Source organism: Macaca nemestrina, chromosome 13 (genome assembly GCF_043159975.1).
Source record: "Macaca nemestrina isolate mMacNem1 chromosome 13, mMacNem.hap1, whole genome shotgun sequence".
Lineage (NCBI taxonomy): Eukaryota > Metazoa > Chordata > Mammalia > Primates > Cercopithecidae > Macaca > Macaca nemestrina.
The window spans coordinates 63,089,097-63,112,117 of record NC_092137.1 but is presented as its reverse complement, the minus strand read 5'-3'; the positions used below and the strand labels follow the sequence as shown (position 1 = coordinate 63,112,117).

Below are 23,021 nucleotides of genomic sequence, written 5' to 3'. Positions count from 1 at the left end.
AAATAGAAAACATTTTATTGTTAAAATGTATACTAGTAACATAAAAACTATGTTAATAAACACAAAACGAGATAATAACCCAAGAAGCTGACACTGGCTTTCACATTTTATATTTGTAAAACAGAACTGTGCTTTAAACACATACATTAAAAACAGAATAAAATATATACTCTGATACTATAGAAAATATTTGTCATTTGTTTAATATTCTAAATTTAAACAAAAAGTTTTAAGAATATAAATGCATGAATTATGTACACAATAAATATGTCTTCATGTTGCATTTTAAAAACCAGTACTAAAACAAGAAAAGCAAGCAAAAGTTATTATTTTCTACTCCCGTTTTTTTTAATAGGATCTGTTATTTTAAGGCAACTTTAGAGTACATGCTTTAGAAAAATCTGATAATAAAGACAATAAAAGAGAACAAAAAAGGACAGAGAAACAAATTTAAGATACAATTTTTTACATGAGTCATCTATATTTCGAACAACTCTGAATATGTGAAATTATCACCCAGTGGGTGAAAATTAGACAATTCAAATAAGAACCTTTTAGGATACTACAGGTAATCCCTGATGTTTCCAAAGTTAAAACCTAGGAATAATGTAGTTATTATGATACAGCAAATAGATTCAGATTATTCAGTAAGGAAAGAAAGAAAATGATTGGAGTAGAACACAGTTGTAAATTTGACATTAAAAGTACTGTTCTATAACACTGTAAATCTAAGGACACATGCTAAATTTTATTTGAACTAAATCATTGAATATGCATTTATAATATGGCTGCCTGCAACTATTCATCTATTGCACAAATATTTATTTATCAGTCTGTGCCAAGACCTATTCTTGGGACACAAAAACAAACACGGTATTGTCCTTGTGGAATTTACATTCTATAGAGACACAAATTAACATGGAAACAGACTTAACAAATACCTATAGGCATACCACATTTTATTGCACTTCCCAGATATTGCATTTTTTATTAAGTAAAGAGGGTTTTTTTTGCTTAAAGCAACAAAAAAATTTGTTATCCAACTATTGTGGGGATCAGAAGACTTGCTGGGCCAAAATTAGGATGTTTGCTAGGCTGCATTCCTTTCTGGAGCCTATAGGGAAGGATTTGCTTCCCTCCCTTTCCTAGCTTCTAGAAGCCACCCTTGTCTAGAAGTCTAGAAGCCACTCCTTAACTTGTGACTCCCTTACTCCATCTTCAAAGCCAGCAACAGTGGGCCAAGTTGTTCTCACATCACATGTGCTGACTTTCTCTTCTGCCACTCTCTACCGTTTAAGCACCCTGGTAATTATATTGAGCCACACGGATAACCTAGCATACTTTCCACTATGTCATGGTCAGCTTATTAACAACCTTAATTTCATCTGCCACCTTACGAATGGACAGTTTGTGACAACTCTAAGATTAGCAAGTCTATCAGCACCATTCTTCCAACAGCATGTGCTCACTTCATGTCTGTGTCACATTTTGGTAATTCGTACTGCTACAGGATCCTTGGGATGTAGCTTTTCTGGCTGGAAACCTCTGTGGCCAGTGGTGTCTCTGCCTGAGTTTTTAGCTCAGGCCTGCTGGACTGATTCCACCCACTTGGCCTGGCATGCTGCACTTGGCTCATGCTACCAATCTGGATCCCATATCTACCAAGGGCGAGTCAGGCATGGAGTGATGAGGGGAGTGTGAGTGAGAGTGGGGTCTAGCCACTGTGCAGTCAGACACACCAGCTGCTGTAGCAGAGTGGGAAGCTCCATGTGTGGCATGGGCACCAGCTCTCTGCAAGGCTGCAGGTAGACCAGGTGCACTGCAGTTTCCACATCTGGCACTGAGGAACATGGTGGCACCTGGACGCTTGGAAATGCCAGGAACCACAGGGCCCCAAAGAGGGAGTCACAGCCCTGGCATGGGGAGCTCCCAGATATGGGCTCCCTGATGGGCAGCAGCTCTTCTCTTCTTCTCTTCACCTGCAATGTGGTAAGCAAAGGGCATGTTTCAGCCCTGTTTATGTTACAGTTCTTTTAACCCTGCCATTCAATGGGGCTAAAAGAGCTGAGTTCTTGTTCTGCAACTAGAAGAATGAGGTACACAGACAAGTGGAGGGTGAGCAAAATAAAGAGCTGCTTTACTGAGCAATAGAACAGCTCAGAGGAGACGTGCAGTAGGTAGCTCCCTTCCACAAGCAGGGTGTCCTGACAAGTGTTCAGCTCCCAGCAGAGAGGAGACCCTGGAGTGGGAAGCTCTTCTCTGCAGGTAGGTAATCCTGTCAACTCTGCAGCTCTCAGCAGAGAGGAGACCTTGGAGTGGGTTGTTCCTCTTTGCAGGTAGGTCGTCCCATTGTCTTCCTAGCTCTCAGCAGGCAGGAAGCCCTTGAATGGGTTGCTCCTCTTTGCAACTGGTTGTCTCGGTGTATTCCAAGCTCTCAGCAGGGTGGAGGTCCTGGAGTGGGTTGCTCCTCTCTGCAGGCAAGTAGTTCCATCAACTTCCCAGCTCTTAGAAGAGAAGAGGCCCCTGGAATGGGTTGCTTCTCTCTGCAGCTGATTGTTCTGATATCTGCTCAGCTCTGACAGAGCCCAGGGCTTACATGGGCCTCAGAGAAGAGGAATTGCATGCTGACTGATCCATGGGCAGCCTGGAAAAAGCACCACAGCCTCCCACTCTGGTCTGTGGAACTGGTAGCCTGGCCCCCAGCCTTCAGGCCCTTCCTGGCCTGAAGGTGGGGCCTCACTGGAGACCCTCCTCCTTCTACCCAGGAACCTACCTCCTGCTGCCATTCATGGTGCCTAGGGTGTAGGTGCCAACAGGTGCCTGCAGGCCAGCATGGAGCTGCCCTCAGCCACCCATTGGCTTCCCTCCTATGCTCATCAGTGCCCACAATCCAGAAGGGATCTGATGCCAAGGTGGCAGGGGGCTGGTGTGTCAGCAGAGTCCTGAGCATGTGCACACCTGGACAGGCTGTGACAGCACCCGAGCTCAGCTCCAACTTTGCTCCAAGATTGGAGCAGGTGCCAACAGCAGGGAGAAGCCAGATAGCAGGAGCAGGTACTTCCAAGCCTGAGAGGGCAGGAAGCTTCCCAGGCCCCCAAGAGTACAGGGATGTCTGGGTCTGCAGCCGCAGTTTGGGCAAGCTGTGCTGGGGGGGTTGGGGTTCCTGCCTGCTCCCTGCAGCAGGAAGCCCAGGTCCACAGCCCCAACTTAGACAGCTGCAGCTGCACCCAGGAGGGCAGGGCTCCCGCCTGCTCCAGGGTCCAAGAGCAGAGGGGTACCTGGGTCTGCAGCGTGGCTTAGGCAGATTTAGTAGCACCCAGGGAGCTCCAGCCCCAACTCAGAAGGGGTGGGGCTCCTGCTTGTCCCCAGTTCCTGCCAGCCACTTGGAGCATGTGGCCTCAGCCATGCCTCCCTGCTGTAGCAGGCGTGATGGCAGCCACCACTCCAGACGGCCCGCCGCTGCCATCATCACCATATTCTACATCTTTTCATTATATCTGTCATGGCGATTTGTGATGAGTGATCTTTGCTGTTACTACTAAAACTGTTTTGGGTTGCAATGAACCACACCCACATAAGACGGCAAACTTCATCAATAATGTGTGCATTCTGACTGCTCCACTTGGTTGTTCCCCCATCTACCACTCCCCAGACCTCCTTATTTTCTCAGACACAACAATATTGAAACTAGGCCAGTTAAACCCTGCAAACGCCACTAAGTGTTTAAGTGAAAGGAAGAGGTGCATGTCTCTCCCTTTAAACGAAAAGCTAGAAATGATTAAGTTTTGTGAGGAAGGCATGTCTAAACCAAAGACAGTCTGAATGCTAGGCCTCTTGTGCTAAACAGTCAGACAAGTTATGAATGCAAATAAAAAGTTCTTGAAGGAAATTAAAAGTTCTACCCCAGTGAACACATGAAAGATTTAAAAAATGCATAATGCCTTATTGCTGATGCAGAGAAAGTTTTAATGGTCTGGATAGAACATCAAACCAGCCATAGCTTTCCCTTAAGCCAAAGCCTAATCCAGAGCAAGGCCCTAACTCTATTCAATTCTATGAAGGCTGAGAGAGGTGAGGAAGCTGCAGAAGAAAAGTCTGATGCTAATGTAGCTTCAACTTGTGTCAATACTGAAGAATGTGACTTCAAGTTGAAGTCAATGCTCATTTACCATTCCAGAAAATCCTAGTGCCCTTAAAAATGATGCTAAATCTATTCTGCTGTGCTGTATAAATGCAACAACAAAGCCTGGATGGCAGCCTATCTTTTTACAGCATGGTTTACTGAATATTTTAAGCCCATTGTTGAGACCTGCTGCGCAGAAAAAAAGATGCCTTCCAAAACATTACTACTCATTCCTTCTTAGCATGCTCCCTAAAAAAGTAACATCACTGTTTACTGACAATGCACCAGGTCGCCGAAGAGCTGTGATGGAGATGTACAGATGATTAGTGTTGTTTCTCCTACACACAGTTCAAGGAGTAATTTTGATTTTCAAGTCTTATTATTTAAGAAATACATTTTGTAAGATACAGCTCTTGTAGGTAGTGATTCCTCCAATGATCTGGGCAGTCAATTGAAAACCTCTTGGAAAGGATTCACCACTCTAGATACCATTAAGAATTTTGTGATTCATGGGAGGAGGTCAAAATATCAACATCAACAGGAGTTTGGAAGATGGAAGAGGCTGATTCTGATCCTCATGGTTGACTCTGAGGCATTCAAGACTTCAGTGGAGGAAGTAACCACGGATGTGGTGGAAATAGCAAGAGAACCAGCATTAGAAGTGAAGCCTAAAGATATAACCGAATTGCTGCAATCTCATAACACCTGAATGGATGAGGAGTTGCTTCTCTGGATGAACAAAGAAAGCAGCTTCTTGACATGGAACCTACTCCTGGTGAAGATGCCGTGACATAATGGTATTGCACACTTAACAGACTACAGTATAAACATAACTTTTATATACACTGGGAAACCAAAAAATTTCTGTGACTTGCTTTACTGCAATATTTGTTTTATTGTGGTGGACTGGAAGCAAACTCACAATATCTCCAAGAAATGCAGGTATGAAAATACTAGGCTGTCAGAGACATGTTACAGATCTTTCAGCAAAATATATATGAAAAGTTGATAAGCTTATCAACTTCCCTTTTCTAAATGAGAAAATATATTTTGCATAACCAAAATTGCTTGAGATAGTCAAAGTAAACCATAGAAAATAGAAAGTAAACACAATTAATGCCAGTTGAACTTTTTATCCCAATTTGAATAGTAGGAGCGGAATAATCAGACTTATAAAGTTTCTTCTTCTTGTTTCGTCAATAGTTTTAAACCGTACTCTGACTCAAGGTAACCTAGCAAATTTCTCAGGAGGTAGAATTAATTCATAAATTAGATAATTTACCTGCCTCTAGCAGTCATTGTAATTCTGTAATTTTTAGGAAAAATATAATGGAGTGTAGGATCAATGTTAAGTGATTGCTAGTCTCATGACTGATTTTTTTTTTCATTCTTTACTAGTTTGGTATTTTTCAAAATTTACACGATTTATTTTTAACTTTAAAAATATTAATAACTCTGAACATATAAAAAGAAATATTAACAACAGCAGCTAATAATTACTAAGCAGTGGGAGAGGCTTTGCATCCATTATCAGTTAATTCTCATAAATAATCAAAAAAGAATTATTATTCACATCTCATCATGTATATTAGTATTATTTATTTGCCCTACAGGAATAACTTTGAAAATATAAAATATGAATCACTTTGAAAATATAAAATATAAAAATAAATAACAATAGCAGTTAATTATTAAGTAGTAGGAAAGGCTTTGCATCCACGATCAGTTAATTCTCATAAATAACCAAAGAAGTATTATTATCCACATTCTATCATATATCTTAGTATTATTTGTTTGTCCTATATTCCTATATGTACAATTAATAGGTAAAAAAATGTTTATATAGTGCTCAAATATTTGTAGTTTTCTGTATATAGCTAAAACATTTTAATTACCTTATGTTCCTAAAAGTAATCTCAATGAGAGAAAATATCAATCATTTATTAAACATCTTATATATGAGCACTGCAGGGAATACAGAGGAAGTATTAGAGTTAGTCCTTCCCTTCAAAACATTAATATTGTTCCATAGAGTTTTAGGTATAATGTCAGCATTTTTAAAAATACTATCAAGATGACTCTATTACATGACTGAATTATTTTTCTGAATGCTTAGAGTATTTCTTCCTCATCATCATGCTTTTGGTGACATCTAAAATCACTTACGGCCATTTCATCATTAACTAATTCAAAGTAATTTCTTCTTTACATTCTCTTCACTAATGACAAACTGTCCTAGTAGTTTCCGCCATTTATCCTTAGCTTAAGTAAATCCCTACTTCACTCCTAGAACGTCTGCTTCTACAACTTTTATTTACATTAACAGAGTGAAAAGGTAATTTTGATTATCTATACCAATGCTTCCTTTATTTGGTTTGCAAATAAATGTTAATACAAATCATAAAAAAGCAATGTACAAAAAAACCCACTTATCTATTTAATAAGCATTTATCAAGTACCTATTATATGCCTGTGCTAGTACCTGCTCTCATGGCTTCATATTTTAGTGGGACAGACAGGCAAGTAAAGTAATATATACTGTATGATAAATATTATCATTGAGATAGCACTGTAGGCTATGGGAAACTAACTGAAAGAGAGATATATAACTCAAGAGATTAGGAGGGCTTCCTGGATTTTTATCTACACTTGAGCTAACACAAGACAAATAGACATTATGATTATTAAAATAAAAGAGGATATGGATGAGGACAAAGGGAGGCAAAGAGAACATGACATACTTGAAGAACTGCAAATTGGAGTTTAAGATGCCAGCGATAGGAAATGGAATGAGATGGGGCTGGCAAATGTCCTATCATGAAGGTTGTTGTGATCAAACTAAAGAATTTGAACTTTATTCTGAGAGTTATGGGAATCTAGCATATTTCAGAAACAACATTCCAGCAGCGACATGGTGGCAGCATTTGGGAAAAAAGGATAGAAAGCAAGACAAAGCATTGCCACTCCATGAGAGAAGGCACTCAATAAATACTTGTTAATTGAAGAATAAATTAGGAAGATTTGATGATTAATTTGGCCTAGATAATAGGCAAAGAAATCCAGGATAAGTGCTATGTTTGTGTGTTGGGTGACTGTGGATAGCAACTGAGACTGGGCTATTAGTTTTAGACAGCTGGTGAAACTTCCCATGCAAATACTTCAATTGGCAGTTGCTGTGTGGGTCAATACCCTAAAATATATAATTTTGTTATGTATTTCTCTTTCTAAAATAAGTACTTTTCTGTTTCTTCCAATTTTCAACAATGTTTTACTTTTACAATCGGAAAAAGTTAATTTAAAAGAAAATTTATAACAAAAATTTTTTCCTGAAATTATTTTAATGAGAAGTTTTTTTAGTTACATGCTACCCTGACCAAAAATACTACCCAACCCAATATATTTATGTAATACTTTATTACTTTATAAAGTCTTGTTTCACACAAAATTGAAAACGTCTGGAAAATGCTAATAATGTTACACTTCAGTGCAAATTTCTCCCCTACTACTATACAAATTGAGCAATAAACCCATATATTTCCTCTAACTGTATCAGTATGGACCTGCTTCACATTGGTGAGAATGAGAAGAGAAACTAAATCAGGGGCAGGCAATCGAAGCAAAGGGTCAAGTAATTTGAGATTCTTCCTTACAGTAAGGAAGGCAAAAGAAGATATAAATTGACCACCAGAGATTATCACATTGAGCAAAAAAAGGTGGGGATGGGGATGGTGGCATGACGAGTAGGTGGCTTTTTCCTTTTAAGAAGGCCTATAGTTAAAAGAAAAAAACTTCTAGAGCTAGAATATATATGCAAATCTTGCAGTATCCTCATTATTCTCTAAATTGTAACAAGATTCAGGTATATCTTATTTTAAGATGGTCTAAAATAGTAACACTTCAACTTTCTGGCAGAGATCCAGGTAAAAAAGATGTCACTTTCTCCATAGGCTTAAGCCCGTAAACATGTGATTGCCTCTTTTAGGATACCAGCATCTCCTGATTCTCCTCCTATCTTGAACAGACAGTTCTGTCTCAGTCTCTTAATAATAATTACTCTTCCCTCTGCCTAGGATCCCATCATAGGTCCCACTCATTTTTCTCCTAAATCTGTTCTTTTTGAAAGAATTCATCTATTCTCTTGGCTTAACTACAAACACATAAATGAAGATAATTCTCAAATACATACGGAGTGACAGACTTGAATTACCAACTATCTAGTGGGCACTTTTAATCTAATGACCCTAGATAGTCCCCTCACAAACTTAATATATTAAAAATATAATTCAATAGCTGTGCTACTATGTCATGTTCATCTAACAACTAGCAATTTTAAGCCTATAGCTAGTACTTAATGTATGTTTTAAATGAATGAATGAATGAACCGAATGAGTCATAATACTTTGCATCATCTTATAAAGACAGGAAGATATAAAATGTCCTTTATTTTTACATTATAGATATACTGTTTTATTTATCTATGTATCTATCTCTATGCATGTATGCATGTATCTATAATGTTTATCTATAGAAATGTTATATTTTAAGCCACCACTTCAAAATTTGATGACTTAAAACAACAAATCATTATCTCTCAAAGTTCTGTGGGTTGACTAGACTTAGCTGGGTAGTTCATTGTAGTTAGATGGCAGCTGGGCTGACGTCATCTGAAAGCTTGACAGGGCTGGATGTCCAAAATGGCTTTACTCACATTTGATTTTGGCTGAAAAGGCTAGAACAATTTGCAGATGGCCTGGCCTCTCTCTCTCTCTCTCCAAGTGGCCTGTTCATGTAGCTAGTTTGGGGTTCCTCTCAGCAATGCAGTCTCAGGGTAGATGAACTTTTTACATGACAGCTGGTTTTCCCTAGAGCATGCATTATGAGAGGACCAAGCAGAAGCTAAAAGTCATCCTCCAACTTAGTTTTGGAAGTTACATAGTCACTTCCCTTTTATTCTATCGGGTAAAGTGATTTATCAGGCCAGCCCAGCTGCAAAGGAGGAGATTATAAAAGAGCATGAATATTGGGAGGTATTAATTCATTAGGACACAGTCAGGAGACCAGCTATACCACACAGTAGATCAATAAATCAGAAAGTTAGAAATCATTCATTTTCTTACAAATTTACCATATTTACTATAATTTTTACATGATACTTTCCAGTATTTTACTTACACATACACATAAAGGCACAAATCTTAGACTGTACAATTTAATGAATTTTGACAAACATATACACCCATATGACCCAAGTTGTATAACATCTGCAACATCTTCCAACGCTCTCTCATGCCTCTTTTCAGTCAATCCCCAGTCCCACAGGCTATCACTATTTTAATATTTTTCACACAGGATTAGTTTCGCCTTTTCTAAACACATCACATAAGTGAAATCATACAGTACATCTTTTATGTAAAGTCTCTTTCACTAAGCATAATGGTTTTGAGGTACATCTATGTTGTAGGGCATATCAATAGCTCATTTTTATTGCTGAGTAGTATTCCATTCATGAACATCTACAGTTTAGCCATTCTTCTGTTGATGTACACCTGAGCTATTTCCAGTTTGGGACTCTTACGAATAAATTGCTATGAATATCTTTGTGTAAATCTTTTTAGAGACATATGTTTTCATTTATTTGGGGTAAATACCTAGAAGGGGAATTATTGGGACAGAGGGTAAGTATATGTTTAGTGTTACAAGAAACTTGCTATGTGCTGGGCATGGTGGCTCACACCTGTAATCCCAGCACTTTGGGAGGCCAAGGCAGGAGGATCATTTGAGGTCAGGAGTTCGAGGCCAGCCTGGCCAACATGGTGAAACCCCATCTCTAATAAAAATACAAAAAAAAAAAAAAATTAACTGGGCATGGTGGTGTACACCTGTAGTCTCAGCTACTCAAGAGGCTGAGGCAGGAGAACCGCTTGAACCTGGGAGGTGGAGGTTGCAGTGAGCTGAAATCATGCTATTGCACTCGAGCCTGGGCGACAGAGTGAGACTGTCTCAAGAAAAAAAAAAAAAGAAAGAAACTCATTATGTGATGGTACATTCTGTGATGGTACATTATGTGATGGTACATTCTACCAACAATGGATGAAAGTTTGTTGGTCCACATCCTTGCAAACATTTAGTATTGCCAATCTTAAATTTTAACCATTCTAGTAGGTATAGAGTTGTATCTCACTGTGATTGTAATTTGCATCTCCCTGATTAAAAGTGATGTATTTTTCATGTGCCATTTGGCTAGTGATAGATTTTTCTTTGTGAACTGTATGTGCAAACCTTTGTCCATTTAAAAACAAAATAAGGTCGCATGTCTTTTTATTATTTAGCTATAAGGCATTTTTATAAAAATCTGTTCTGGAAACAAGATCTGTGACAGATATATGCTTTGTGATTATTTTCTTCTAATCTATGATTTGCTTATACATTTTCTTAATGGTCTTCTTTTTTCCTAAGAGACAGGGTCTCACTATGTTACCCAGGCTGGACTTGCACTCCTGAGCTCAAGCTATCTTCCCACCTCAGCCTCCGAGTAGCTGGGACTATAGGTGCGTGCCACTATGCCTAGCTTTTTAAATAATTTATTTTGATGAGTGTAAGTTTTAAATTTTGATTAAGTTTAATCTGTCAAATTTGTCTTTCCTGTATTGCTTTCTGTGTCATCTATAAAAACCCTCCGCCTACCCTAAGGTCAAATACACAGGTTTCTAGGTTTTTGTTTTGCTTTCTTTCAGAAGCTTCATCATTTTGCAGTTTTGTATTTAGGTCTATGATCTATCTTGGATTAATGTTTGGTGTTAATTATAATGAATACATTGAATTAATGCATGTGGAGAGGTGGGGGTTGACCAGTTGTTCTGCATTATTTATTGAAAAGACTTTTTCCCCCACTGGATTATGCTGACAACTTTGTTGAAATTAATTGACCAAGTTTGGGTGTATTTCAGGACTTTGTTTTGTTCTGTTGATCTATTTGTCCTATGCCAATCTGACACTATCTTGATTACTATAGCTTTACAGCAAATTTATAAATTTTCATGTCAGATAGTATTAGTATTACAATTCAGTTCTTTCTCAAGATTCTTTTGGTTACTTTGCATCCCCAAATATACTTTAGAATCACTTTTCAATTTCTTTATTTTTAGAAAACACCTGCTAGCATGATTTCATTGAGTTGGATTTATAGATTGATTTGAGGAAAAATGGTATCTTAACAATACTGCATCTTCTAATCTATGAACATAGGTTATCTCTCCATTTATTCAGGTCTTCTTTAATTAACTTCAGTAATGTATTACACTTTTTAGTTAGAGGTTTTTCGCATCTTATGCCAAATTTATTTCTTAGTCTGGTTTTTTATTTACCTCTACTGTAAATGAAATTTTGCTAATTTCATTTATCTATAATCAAAATTCTGTAATTAATAAATACAGATTTTTCTATATTGATCTTATATCCTGTGACTTTGCTAGAACTTCAAATATAATGTTGAATGGTAAGAGCAAACATCCTTGCCTTGTTCCCAATCTTAGGGGAAAAGTGTTTCACCATTAAGAATAACATTAGCTGTAGCTTTTCATGAATGTCCTTTATCAAAATAAAGAAATTCTCTTCTATTGAAACTTTGCTAAGAAACTTGGTGGTGAATTTTGTCAAATGTTCTTTTCTGCATCTGTTGAAATGATTATATAATTTTTTCCCTTTATTAATGTGGTTAAACTAACCTTGAATTCCTAGGATAAATCCTTAGTGAACTAATTTAGGTACTTTGAATATTAATCATCTCCTGGCTCCTCCCTTAAATATTTGAAGGCTTCTGACTTCTATTTTAGAGCCCTCACTCCCATCCAAGCCCTGTCAAGATGGGTTCTCAGTATCAGCAGAACTCTCCCAGAGACTCAGGGGTGGAGGAAGGTAGATTATGTTTAGTGTCATAAGTACAAATAAAGCAGCACTAGCATTTAAGAATGACACAGAAAGTAAGCTGAATTTGTAGCCTGTGTTTTCTGCTACTGTTACTATTCTCTGAATTGACATATTTGAGTTCTAAAGACTGCGAAGATATACTCCTGATGACTTCAGTCTCTCATTCGAGGGTTTCAAACTCTTTTAAAAATAAGGTAGCTATGATACCTTATAAACTTATTCGCTCAAGGGATCAGAATTGCCCTACTTCTCTGCTTTCCTCCTATTCCCAACCTTAGTGACTAAATAACAGAAGGAGTTTTCCAGATATTCTCATCCTTTTAACCGACCTCCAAAATAGGTGGCCATTTTAATTAATTTTTATTTAAACAAATTTTTTTTGGCTAAGGCAATCCTCTCACCTCAACCTCCAAGTAGCTAGGACTACAGGTGCATGCCACCAAGCCTGGCTAATTTTTTTTTTTTTTTAATTGAGCCCACAACAATCCTATGATTTTGTTCATGAGATGCCTAGGTACTGGTGGGTGGATGCCAGGTAAAAACCAGAAGCAAATTAATGTTCCTACTCCCTGACCAGAGTCCCATATTTACTTTAAGGAACCTTCTAATAAAAGGTAGGATACCTACTTATCTCCATTCATAGCCGTAGTAAGTAGAATTTAATCTCAGAGGGCTGAGTCATACCATCATCAACTTTAGCTCCTCAATATGTAACTGGTATCTCCCCTACTACCATCTGTGCTGTTAGATTTTGTTCCCTGAAGGTAGCCAATACGTCACTCTCTCTTCCTTCTCCCAAATTAACTTTATCGACTATGGGAAAAGGATTAACAAACACCAGGCAACATTGCTTATGGTAAAAATTAAACCTGATTGACAAATTGCATCTGGATGGGAAGATTCTGAATGAACTATATAGCTGGTGTAAGGCCACAGGTTTTAGCTTCTCTGAATGTGGAGACTCTTATAAATGTGCATGTCCCTTATAGGAACCTTGGAAACTGTATCCATGAAACTTGTACAAAGGTATCTGCTCACCAGTTTGGGTATTAAAAGGAAAAAAAAAAGATATCTGCTCTTGTGCTGCATGGCGATTTTAAGGCAAGGCAATCCCTGCTCCTAACTATGTGAATCTTGTACCCAAGTTGTCATTTGGTGGTAGGGGATAAACAATAGTATTCAGATTGCTGTGAAGACTGGTGAAAAAGGAATACCCTGCTGGCATACTGTGTTTCCTATCCAATATCCTTTTAAGTGAATCTAATACTGTTTGGCCTAAGTAGGTCATGTGAATGAATCTGAATGTCCGGCTGATTTTAGGTAGACTCCATGGTGATCTCTGCAACACAACAAACTTTAAGAATATCAGGGGTCTTTCGGGAGCCTCATAATGTCTGAGTTCTCTTAACAATGCTTGCTGTAAACTGCTTCAGTTGAACTTGATTTTTTGTGACGTATTCAACAGGGCCTTGTCTTTATAAAAACAGGGGTCTTTATTTTTCTTCCTGTTGGTGTATATTCAGAAATTCAACATGAATTCCAAAGATGATCATATTGCCAAATAGTGCTTCAAGCATTGTGTGACTGCCATACAGATGGAGGCATTTATTGTTCTGAAACCATATGGTTTAATAATTTCTGCTACTGGCTGCAGCAAACTTTCTATTAAAAGGCATTTTTTCTGCAACTCCAAGGTCTATCACTCCTGCTACATTTCAGTGATTTTTCCAACTGTAATTCAAAATTCTCCTGCCTATTCACTGGTGCTACACCTCAGTAAAATGTATCTATAGAAACAGCATCAATAAATGGTTCCTGCCTGAGAGCTAGTCCCAAATATGTATCTATTTAGCAGGGGAGTCTGTCTCAGGATAGTGTAGGGAGTTTTGATCAGTGCAAGTACAGATACCATGGATTTACTGTCACCTCCCAGCAAAGACTGTAATTTTGGAGGATATGTTTTGTCAAATACTGCTGATTTAACAGCAACTTTCCATAAGAAATTACTCACTACATGAATAACCGTGAGGTGTCAATCTAAGAGGTACACAATTGTTAACAGTCTGTTCCCTCAAGAAATTTTGAGCTTTATTGGAGAAATAATACATTCAACATAATTTTAGTGATATAATACAATTGCACTTTATGCATTTAGATTGCAATATTAAGATATAATTAACAGGAACAATTTAAAATAATAATTCCTTCCGCCATAAAAATTGTGTCAATAACAATTTCAAACTTGGAAGGAAGAGTTAATATAAACTGTGTTTAAGCTATTGCCACTTTTGCCGGTAAATAAAAATACTTACCATACTTTATTTGTAACCATATTTATAAAATACGTCCATTTTGTTCTCTTGAGCTATTATTTTAACATTAATGCTGTTAAATTTCAATAAACTTTTTATTATGCTAAAACTACTTCACTCAAATACTTTTAAAGTGGTCGTGCTGTTGCTAAAAAAAAAATCCCTGAAAGTTAGTAACTTTGGAATGGGATTTACATGTGCTAAAAAATGCAACTACAGAAGTCAAACAACTGCCATAATGCTGTGCTATTAATTTAGGTTACCATACTCTGCAAACATAATAGAAAATGACAAGAAAAAAACTGTAATATCAAATCAAAACTATGCTACAATGCTTGTGAATTTGTTAGGACTTAGAACCTACATCTAGGCACCCACTGCCCCACCGCCCCTTCTTCTTCAACACACACAATTTGCATTCATTCTTTTTAGAAAATTAGTTTTGAATTACTGAGCTTTGAATTATGTGTGCATATTCCTTCTACAAAATGGAACCACTCTACCCTGTACAACGTAGTATGTGATTAAATGTCAAATGGAATAAGATAAGCCAGAGGGAATGAAGTTTCATTCATTCACTATGGCCTTTCAGTTAACATATATTTAATTCCTAACATGTTCCAGATAATGCGCTGGAACCTAGAGATGAAAAAATGATTAGAACACAGTTTCTACTTTCAGGGAATTTCATAAAATATAAAAAATGTAAATAACACAAAATACAGGCATCCAAAGTTGCCTCAAAACAATTTCTTCAATTAGGTTCAGAGAATTTTAAACTGTCTAACAGAAAATTACTGCTCTTGCAGGAATTTTAGAAAATAAGGAATAGCGTATGTTTAATCAACAAAGGTTTAGCTATGAAATCTAATAATTATTGAATCATTGAATCTGTATTTCCCTCAAAACACTACTGTTCTCTTACTCTTCCTTTCAATAGTAGTGTAGAAATTGTAATATATTGTCATTTTTTCTCCCATGGCTGTGATCAAAATAGCACAGTACTGCTCAAAACAACTGCAAATGTGTGGTTTAAAAAATTCCTACTTAAGAGTACCCGTATCTAATTGAGATTTAGTTTTAATCAAAAGCCATCTACAAATAACAAACCATATTCTCTAACTAAAAAGATCCAATTAATATCCCACTGGAACTGTAAAAACTCAGTCTATAGGAAAATGCCTACATTTGTATATGGTAGTAGCATAAAGGATGGAATGGTCAAGCTTAAGAGGGAGGGGGCATCAAAGGCTTCTCAGAGTATGTGACAAGTGAATTAAATTTTGAAGGATAGGTATATTATGGTCTGAATGCTGATGTCCCCCCAAAATTCCTATGTTGGAATTTAATACCTAAGGTGAAGGCATTAGGAGGTGGAGCTTACAGAGAGGTCATTAGTTCATGTGGGCTCTGCTCTCATGGATAATACTATTGCCGTTATAAAAGGCTTTGAGGACCGGGCGCAGTGGCTCATGCCTATAACCCCAGCACTTTGGGAGGTCAAGGCAGGTGGATCACCTGAGGTCAGAAGTTCAAGACCAGCCTGGCCAACATGGTTAAACCCCATCTCAACTAAAAATACAAATATTAGCTGAGTGTGGTGGCACACACCTGTGATCCCAGCTACTGGGGAGGCTGAGGCAGGAGAATCCCTTGAACCTGGGAGGTAGAAGTTACAGTGAGCCCAGACTGCGCCACCACACTCCAGCCTGGACAACAAAGTGAGACTTTGTCTCAAAAAAAAAAAAAAAAAAGGCTTTGAGGGAGCAAGTTTGTCCCTTGTCCTCCTCTTTGCTGTTCCTTCACATGAAGGCACACACAGGGCACCATCTACATGGAACAGACTCTCACAAGATAACAAATCTGCAGGCTCCTTCATCTTGGATTTCCCATCTTCCAAAACTGTGTGTAATAAATTTCTGTTGATTACAAATTACCCAACCTAAGGTATTTCGTTACAGCAGCCCAAGCAAACTAAGACAAGTTAGAAGGTGATTGGTAGTACTAGGGGAAAGACACCCACTTATTCTTCTGGAAATACTCCAGAGAGCCAAATAACCAAAACAAGAAAGAAAGGAAAGAAAAAGAAAGAAAGAAAAGACAAGAGAAGAGAAGACAGAAGAGAAGAGAAGAGAAGACAGAAGAGAAGAGAAGAGAAGAGAAGAGAAGAGAAGAGAAGAGAAGAGAAGAGACCAAAACTCAAAGACGGGAAAGATATCACATTTAAAAAATTGTTGCTGATATCATCATAAAATACAATGCAAATGTCAGTATATACTATTGAAAAGAATTAGCAAAATGTTATTGAAATAAACATAAAAGCCAATAGGGGTTGGAGGGAAGGGTTTAAATAAAGTTAAGAAGAGAATCAGACTGCATCTCTCATTCTACAAGAAGAGAGTCAATAAATTTTGCTTTATTTTTAATGTAAGTAGAGAAATAAAAGTTTACTCATTTTTCTGTCTGGCTTATTTATTTATTAGAGAGAATGCTAGCCTAAAATGAAAATAGGTTATATACCTTCTAAGTTACTCTATGAAACATGTTTAAAAACAGAAAATCTAAGAAAAGCAACATGTAAGGGATAGGTGGAAAAAATAAGAAAAGGCCCCAAAATAAAAGTATAAATAAAGTAATATAAATACACATAAGTATATCAGTTATCAAGAAATATAATATTGAAGGGCAAAGCCTATAAAGTTAAATCAACCAAATGCTGTATATAAAAGAAGCACTTAAAATAACACAGATAGGTTAAAAATCAAGTGACAAATATGCCAAGAAAATAAAAATCTAAAAAAACCATTGTTTACAAATATCAACAGGCAAAATTTCAAGGCAAGAGGCATTAAATGGGGCAAACCGATACAAATTATGAGGCTTTAAGATAATAAACTTTTATAGAATAAATAATTTGGCAGTGAAGTTTTCTGTCTTTAAAAAATAAACTATATATATACAGTCGTTCCTTGGCACAGATGGAGGTTTGCTTCCAGGAACCCTGTCTATACCAAAATCCATACATCAAGTCCCAAAGCAGGCCCTTCAGAACCCACATATATGAAAAGTGGGCCCTCCATATGTATGTAGGTTTTGTACACTGTGAATACCGCATTTTCCATGTGTTTGGTTGAAAAAACATCATGTATAGGTGGACCCATGTAGTTCAATCCATGCTGTTTCAGCCTCAACTGTACAGGTACAATCTCAGACATATTGCTAGTCTGGTTCCAGATCACTACAATAAAGCGAATATTGCAATAAAGCAAGTCACAAAAACTTTTTGGTTTCCCAATGCATATAAAAGTTATATTTATACTATAGTCTATTAAGTGTGCAATAGCATTATGCCTAACAACAACATATATACCTTAATTAAAAAATGCTAACAATCATCTGAGCCTTGAGTGAGTGATGATCTTTTTGGTGTTGGTGGGTCCGCCTTGATGTTGATGGCTACTGATTAATCAGGGTGGTGGTTGCTGAAGGTTGGGTAATTCCTTAAAACACTTGTTGCCATTTCTTAATATAAGACAGCAAACAATTGAATCCTCCTTTCATTAAAAATTTCTCTGTAGCGTGCAATGCTGTTTGACATTTTACCCATAGTAGAGCTTCTTTCTAAATTGAAATAAATCCTCTCAAACACTGCCACTACTTTATCAAAGTTGATGTGATATTCTAAATCGTTTGTTGTCATTTCAACAACGTTCCCAGCACCTTCACCAGAAGTAGGTTCCATGTCAAGAAGCTACTTTCTTTGTTCATCCAGAGAAGCAACTCCTCATCCATTCAAGTTTTATCATGAGATTGCAGCAATTCAGTTATATCCTTAGGCTCCACCTCTAATGCTGGTCCTCTTGCTATTTTTCCACCACAACTGAATTACTTCCTCCACTGAAGTCTTGAAACCCTCAAAGTCTGCCATGAGGATCAAAATCAGCCTCTTCCATCTTCCAAACTCCTGTTGATGTTGACATTTTGACCTCTTCCCATGAATCACAAAATTCTTAATGGTATCTAGAACTGTGAGTCCTTTCCAAGAGGTTTTCAATTTACCTGGCCTAGATCATCAGAGGAATCACTAACTATTACAGCTACACCTTACAAAATGTATTTCTTAAATAATAAGGCTTGAAAGCCAAAATTACTCCTTGAACTATGTGCTGTAGAAACAACACTAATCTCTTTGTACATCTCCATCACAGCTCTTGGGCAACCAGGTACGCTGTCAATGAGCAGCGGTGTTGCTTTTTTAGGGAGCATGCTAAAAAGGAATGAGTAGTAATATTTTGGAAAGCATCTTTTTTCTGTACAGCAGATCTCAACAATGGACTTAAAATATTCAGTAAACCATGCTATAAAAAGATGTGCTAACAAGAGAGTCAACTTGCCATTTGAAGCTTTGAGGCTCTGCAGCCAGGTGTTAGACTTTGCTTTTCTAGCTATGAAATTCCTAGATGGCATCTTCTTCCAATAGAGGGCTGTATTGTCTATATGTAAAATCTGTGTTTTTATGTAGCCAGCTTCATCAATCATCTTGGTTAGATCTTCTGGATAACCTGCTGCAGTTTCTATACCAGCATTTACTGCTTTACTTCACACTTTCATGTTATGGACATGAGTTCTTTCCTTAAACCTCATGAACCAACCTCTGCTAGCTTCAAACTTTTCTTCTGCAGCTTCCTCGCCTTTCTCAGCCTTCACAGAATTGAACAGAGTTAGGGCCTTGCTCTGGATTAGGCTTTGGCTTAAGGGAATGCTATGGCTGGTTTGATATTCTATCCAGACCATTAAAGCTTTCTCTGTATCGGCAATAAGGCTTTATACATTTTTTAAATCTTCCATGTGTTCACTGGGGTAGAACTTTTAATTTCCTTCTAGAATTTTTTCTTTGCATTCACAACTTGTTTAACTGTTTAGCACAAGAGGCCTTTGCATTTGGCCTATCTTTGGTTTAGACATGCCTCCCTCACAAAGCTTAATAATTTCTAGCTTTTTATTTAAAGGGAAAGACATGCAACTCTTCCTTTCACTTAAACACCCACAGGCATTGCAGGGTTATTAACTAGCCTAATTTCAACATTGTTATGTCTCAGGGAATTAGGAGGCCCAAGGAGAGGAATAGAGACAGGGAACAGTTAGTTGGTGGAGCAGTCAGAACACACTTGATTAAGTTTGCTGTCTTATATGGGTGCAATTCATGGCACCTCAAAATAATAACAATATTAACATCAAAGATCATTGGTCACAGATCACCATAACAGGATATAACAATAATGACAAAGTGTGAAATATTGCAAAAGTTATCAAACTGACACAGAGACACAGAGAAACAAAGTGAGCACATGCTGCTGGTAAGACTGATAGACTAAGCTGATAGATTTGCTCAATGCAGGGTTGCCAAAAATCTTCAATTTGTTAAAAAAAAAAAAAAATCTATGAAGTGCAATAAAGCAAAGTTCAGTAAAACAAGCTATACCTGTAATGAAAAGTTGATTCTAATGATGAATGCAACAAATAGAATATACATGTAAAAATATATTTATAGAAAATGTAGCCGGGCGCAGTGGCTCACACCTGTAATCCCAGCACTTTGGGAGGCCAAGACGGGCGGATCACCAGGTCAGGAGATCGAGACCATGCTGACTAACACGGTGAAACCCCCATCTCTACTAAAAATACAAAAAGATTAGCTGGGTGTGGTGGCAGGCGCCTGTAGTCCCAGCTACTCGGGAGGCTGAGGCAGGAGAATGGCGTGAACCCGGGAGGCGGAGCTTGCAATGAGCCGAGATCGCGCCACTGCACTCCTGCCTGGGCGACAGAGCAAGACTCCACCTCAAAAAAAAAAAAAAAAAAAAAAAAAAGAAAAGAAAATGTATAAATCATATATCTAGACTACAAATAAAAAAACCTCAATACAATTCTTAAAACATTTGAGATTCAAGAGACTTTTGAATTTTATTTGAATGAATAAGCAAACAAACTAGAAACAAATAAAGCACATGGTAAAACACACTCTCCAAAACATGGTTTGGCCAAATAATAAATCAAAACTGCAATCACAAATTAGAAAACAATAAAATTTACACATGAAAAAACATCTAATTTTACACACAAGTCTGAGCAGTTCCTTATGATAGATTTCTTGTTGTGGAATGGAAGTGAAGGTCATCAGAGTCAAGGAAGTCACAGAACTTTTTAGCTGAGTAGTTAAATGAGTGATCCATGGGGTAAATGGAAATCCCCCACATGATAGCAGGAGTTGAGGCAGAACCAAAAGATGAGTGACAAAGTGCCCAAATGAATTTGAAAAAATCACCAAGAGGTAAACAGATGACAGAAGTGAAGGGACATCAATTCAGAAATTTAGAGCAATTAATTAACTAAAAGAATATGTAAATTGTGCTTAACTTTCACTGCAATAATAGAAGTATAACATCAATTTCTTAAGTGTGATAGCCAAATTGTCAACAAATATTTATTGACCAATTAATAAAAAGTTCTAACCACTTAACATCTTCCTAGCTTGATCAAACCAGCTTGAAGGAACACCTGCATAGAAGCTTCAATACCAGGATACATAAGATATATAAATTCAAAAACAGAATGTCCACATAATTCAAGTAAATAAATGAATATGAAACAGAAGAAGCTGGCCAATCCATCTCCTTATTGTGTCCTATTATCCTTTACAGGCTGATCTTTACTTACACAGGTTTCATCCACACATTGACAAAATAAGTATGGCCAGATTTAGGTTGCTTTGTACTATAATTCAATATTGTTTTTTGTTATTCTGACCATCCTTGTACTTGATCTCAAACTGCTAAAATCTATTATAAACAGCATGGAAAGTTTTCAGAGAACTGTATGGTATATTTTATTGCAGAAAAGCTTAAAGAAAAAAAAACCCTAATAAGTAGAATTGTTTTTTCCTGGGAAATGAGAATGAGTTTTTGAACTCTGCAACAAAAGACAGACTTTTAGTTTAATGCTAATAAAACCAACCTGTAATTTTAGCTGCCTTTTCTTCTTGGTTCACTCTGTTCTCATCATCGTCTTCATTATCTTCTTCAAAGTCATCTAAATTGCCAATGTCGGCCTGCTTCATACTCATCAAACTAGCCAAACTTTGCATGTCTTCGTCTCTACATCAGTGATTCAAAATATAACACATTGTATTAAACGACAGTTAGAAAAATGATGGTTCTTAAGAAAATAATAAATTCCTTCTTTCTATAAGGTATGTCAATAAGTCTTTCTCATCAGTTGTACAAGAATATTGAAAAATCTAAATACTCATATTCATTAATTTTTAAATGGCATGCTTAATTAGTAAAGAGCTAATAAGATTAAAAATTAACTGGTTAGATCAAAGACTTAAATCTAAACCTGAAACCATAAATATTCTAGAAGATAACATTGGAAAAGTCTTCTAGGTATTGACTTAAGCAAAGAGTTCATGACCAAGAACCCCAAAGCAAATGCAACAAAAACAAATAGATGGGACCTTATTAAACTAAAAAGCTTCTGCACAGCAAAAGAAATCATCAGCAGAATAAACAGACAACTCACAGAGTAGGAGAAAATATTCACAAACTATGCATCCAACAAAGGACTAATATCCAAAATCCACAAGGAAGTCAAACAAATCAGCAAGAAAAAAATGAAATAATCCCATCAAAAAGTGGGCTAAGGACATGAATAGACAATTCTTGTAAGAAGATATACCAACTGGGCGTGGTGGCTCACGCCTGTAATCCCAGCACTTTGGGAGGCCGAGGTGGGCGCTCACAAGGTCAGGAGTTCAACACCAGACTGACCAACATGGTGAAATACCGTCTCTACTAAAAAAACAAAAATTAGCTGGACATGGCAGCTTGCGCCTGTAATCCAAGCTACTCAGGAGGCTAAGGCAGGAGAATCACTTGAACCCAGGAGGCAGAAGATGCAGTGAGCCAAGAATGCGCTACTACACTCCAGCCTGGGCGACAGAGTGAGACTCTGTCTAAAAAAAAAAAAGAAAGAAAAAGAAAAGAAGATATACAAATGACCAACAAACATGAGAAAACGCTCAACATCACTAATCATCAGGGAAATGCAAATCAAAACCACAGCGAGATACCACATTACTCCTGCAATAGTGGCCATAATTTAAGAATAAAACAAAACAGATGTTGGCATGGATGTGATGAAAAGAGAACAGTTTTACACTGCTAGTAAGAATGTAAACTGGTACAACCACTATGAAAAACAGTATGGAGATTCCTTAAAGAATTAAAAGCAGAACTACTGTCTGATCCAGGAATCCCACTGCAGGGTATCTACCCAGAAAAAAATAAGTTATTACAGGAAAAAGATACTTGCACATGCAATGTTTATAGTGGCATAATTTGCAATTGCAAAAATATGGAACCAGCCTAAAAGCCCATTGACCAATGAGCGGATAAGGAAAATGTGGTGTGTGTGTATATATATATACACACACACAGCATGGACTACTCCTATATATATACATATATATACACACACACACACACACACACACACACACAAAACATGGAATACTCCTCAGCCTTAAAAAGGAACAAAATAATGGCATTTGCAGCAACCTGGATGGAATGGAGAACACTATTCTAAGTGAAGTAACTCAGGAA

At 37.2% G+C, this 23,021-nt stretch overlaps 1 protein-coding gene across 23 annotated transcripts in view; it reads right to left on the bottom strand.

Moving 5' to 3' along the window:
• The window catches only part of LOC105465127 (EH domain binding protein 1), a 406,349-nt gene that overhangs the window by 184,406 nt on the left and 198,922 nt on the right, over positions 1-23,021 (bottom strand). For all 23 annotated transcript variants that reach the window (XM_071076797.1, XM_071076793.1, XM_011713372.2 and 20 more), the window contains one exon: positions 21,373-21,512. In XM_071076797.1, the coding sequence (XP_070932898.1) occupies positions 21,373-21,512 (140 nt within the window). The remainder of the gene's footprint in view (positions 1-21,372; positions 21,513-23,021) is intronic.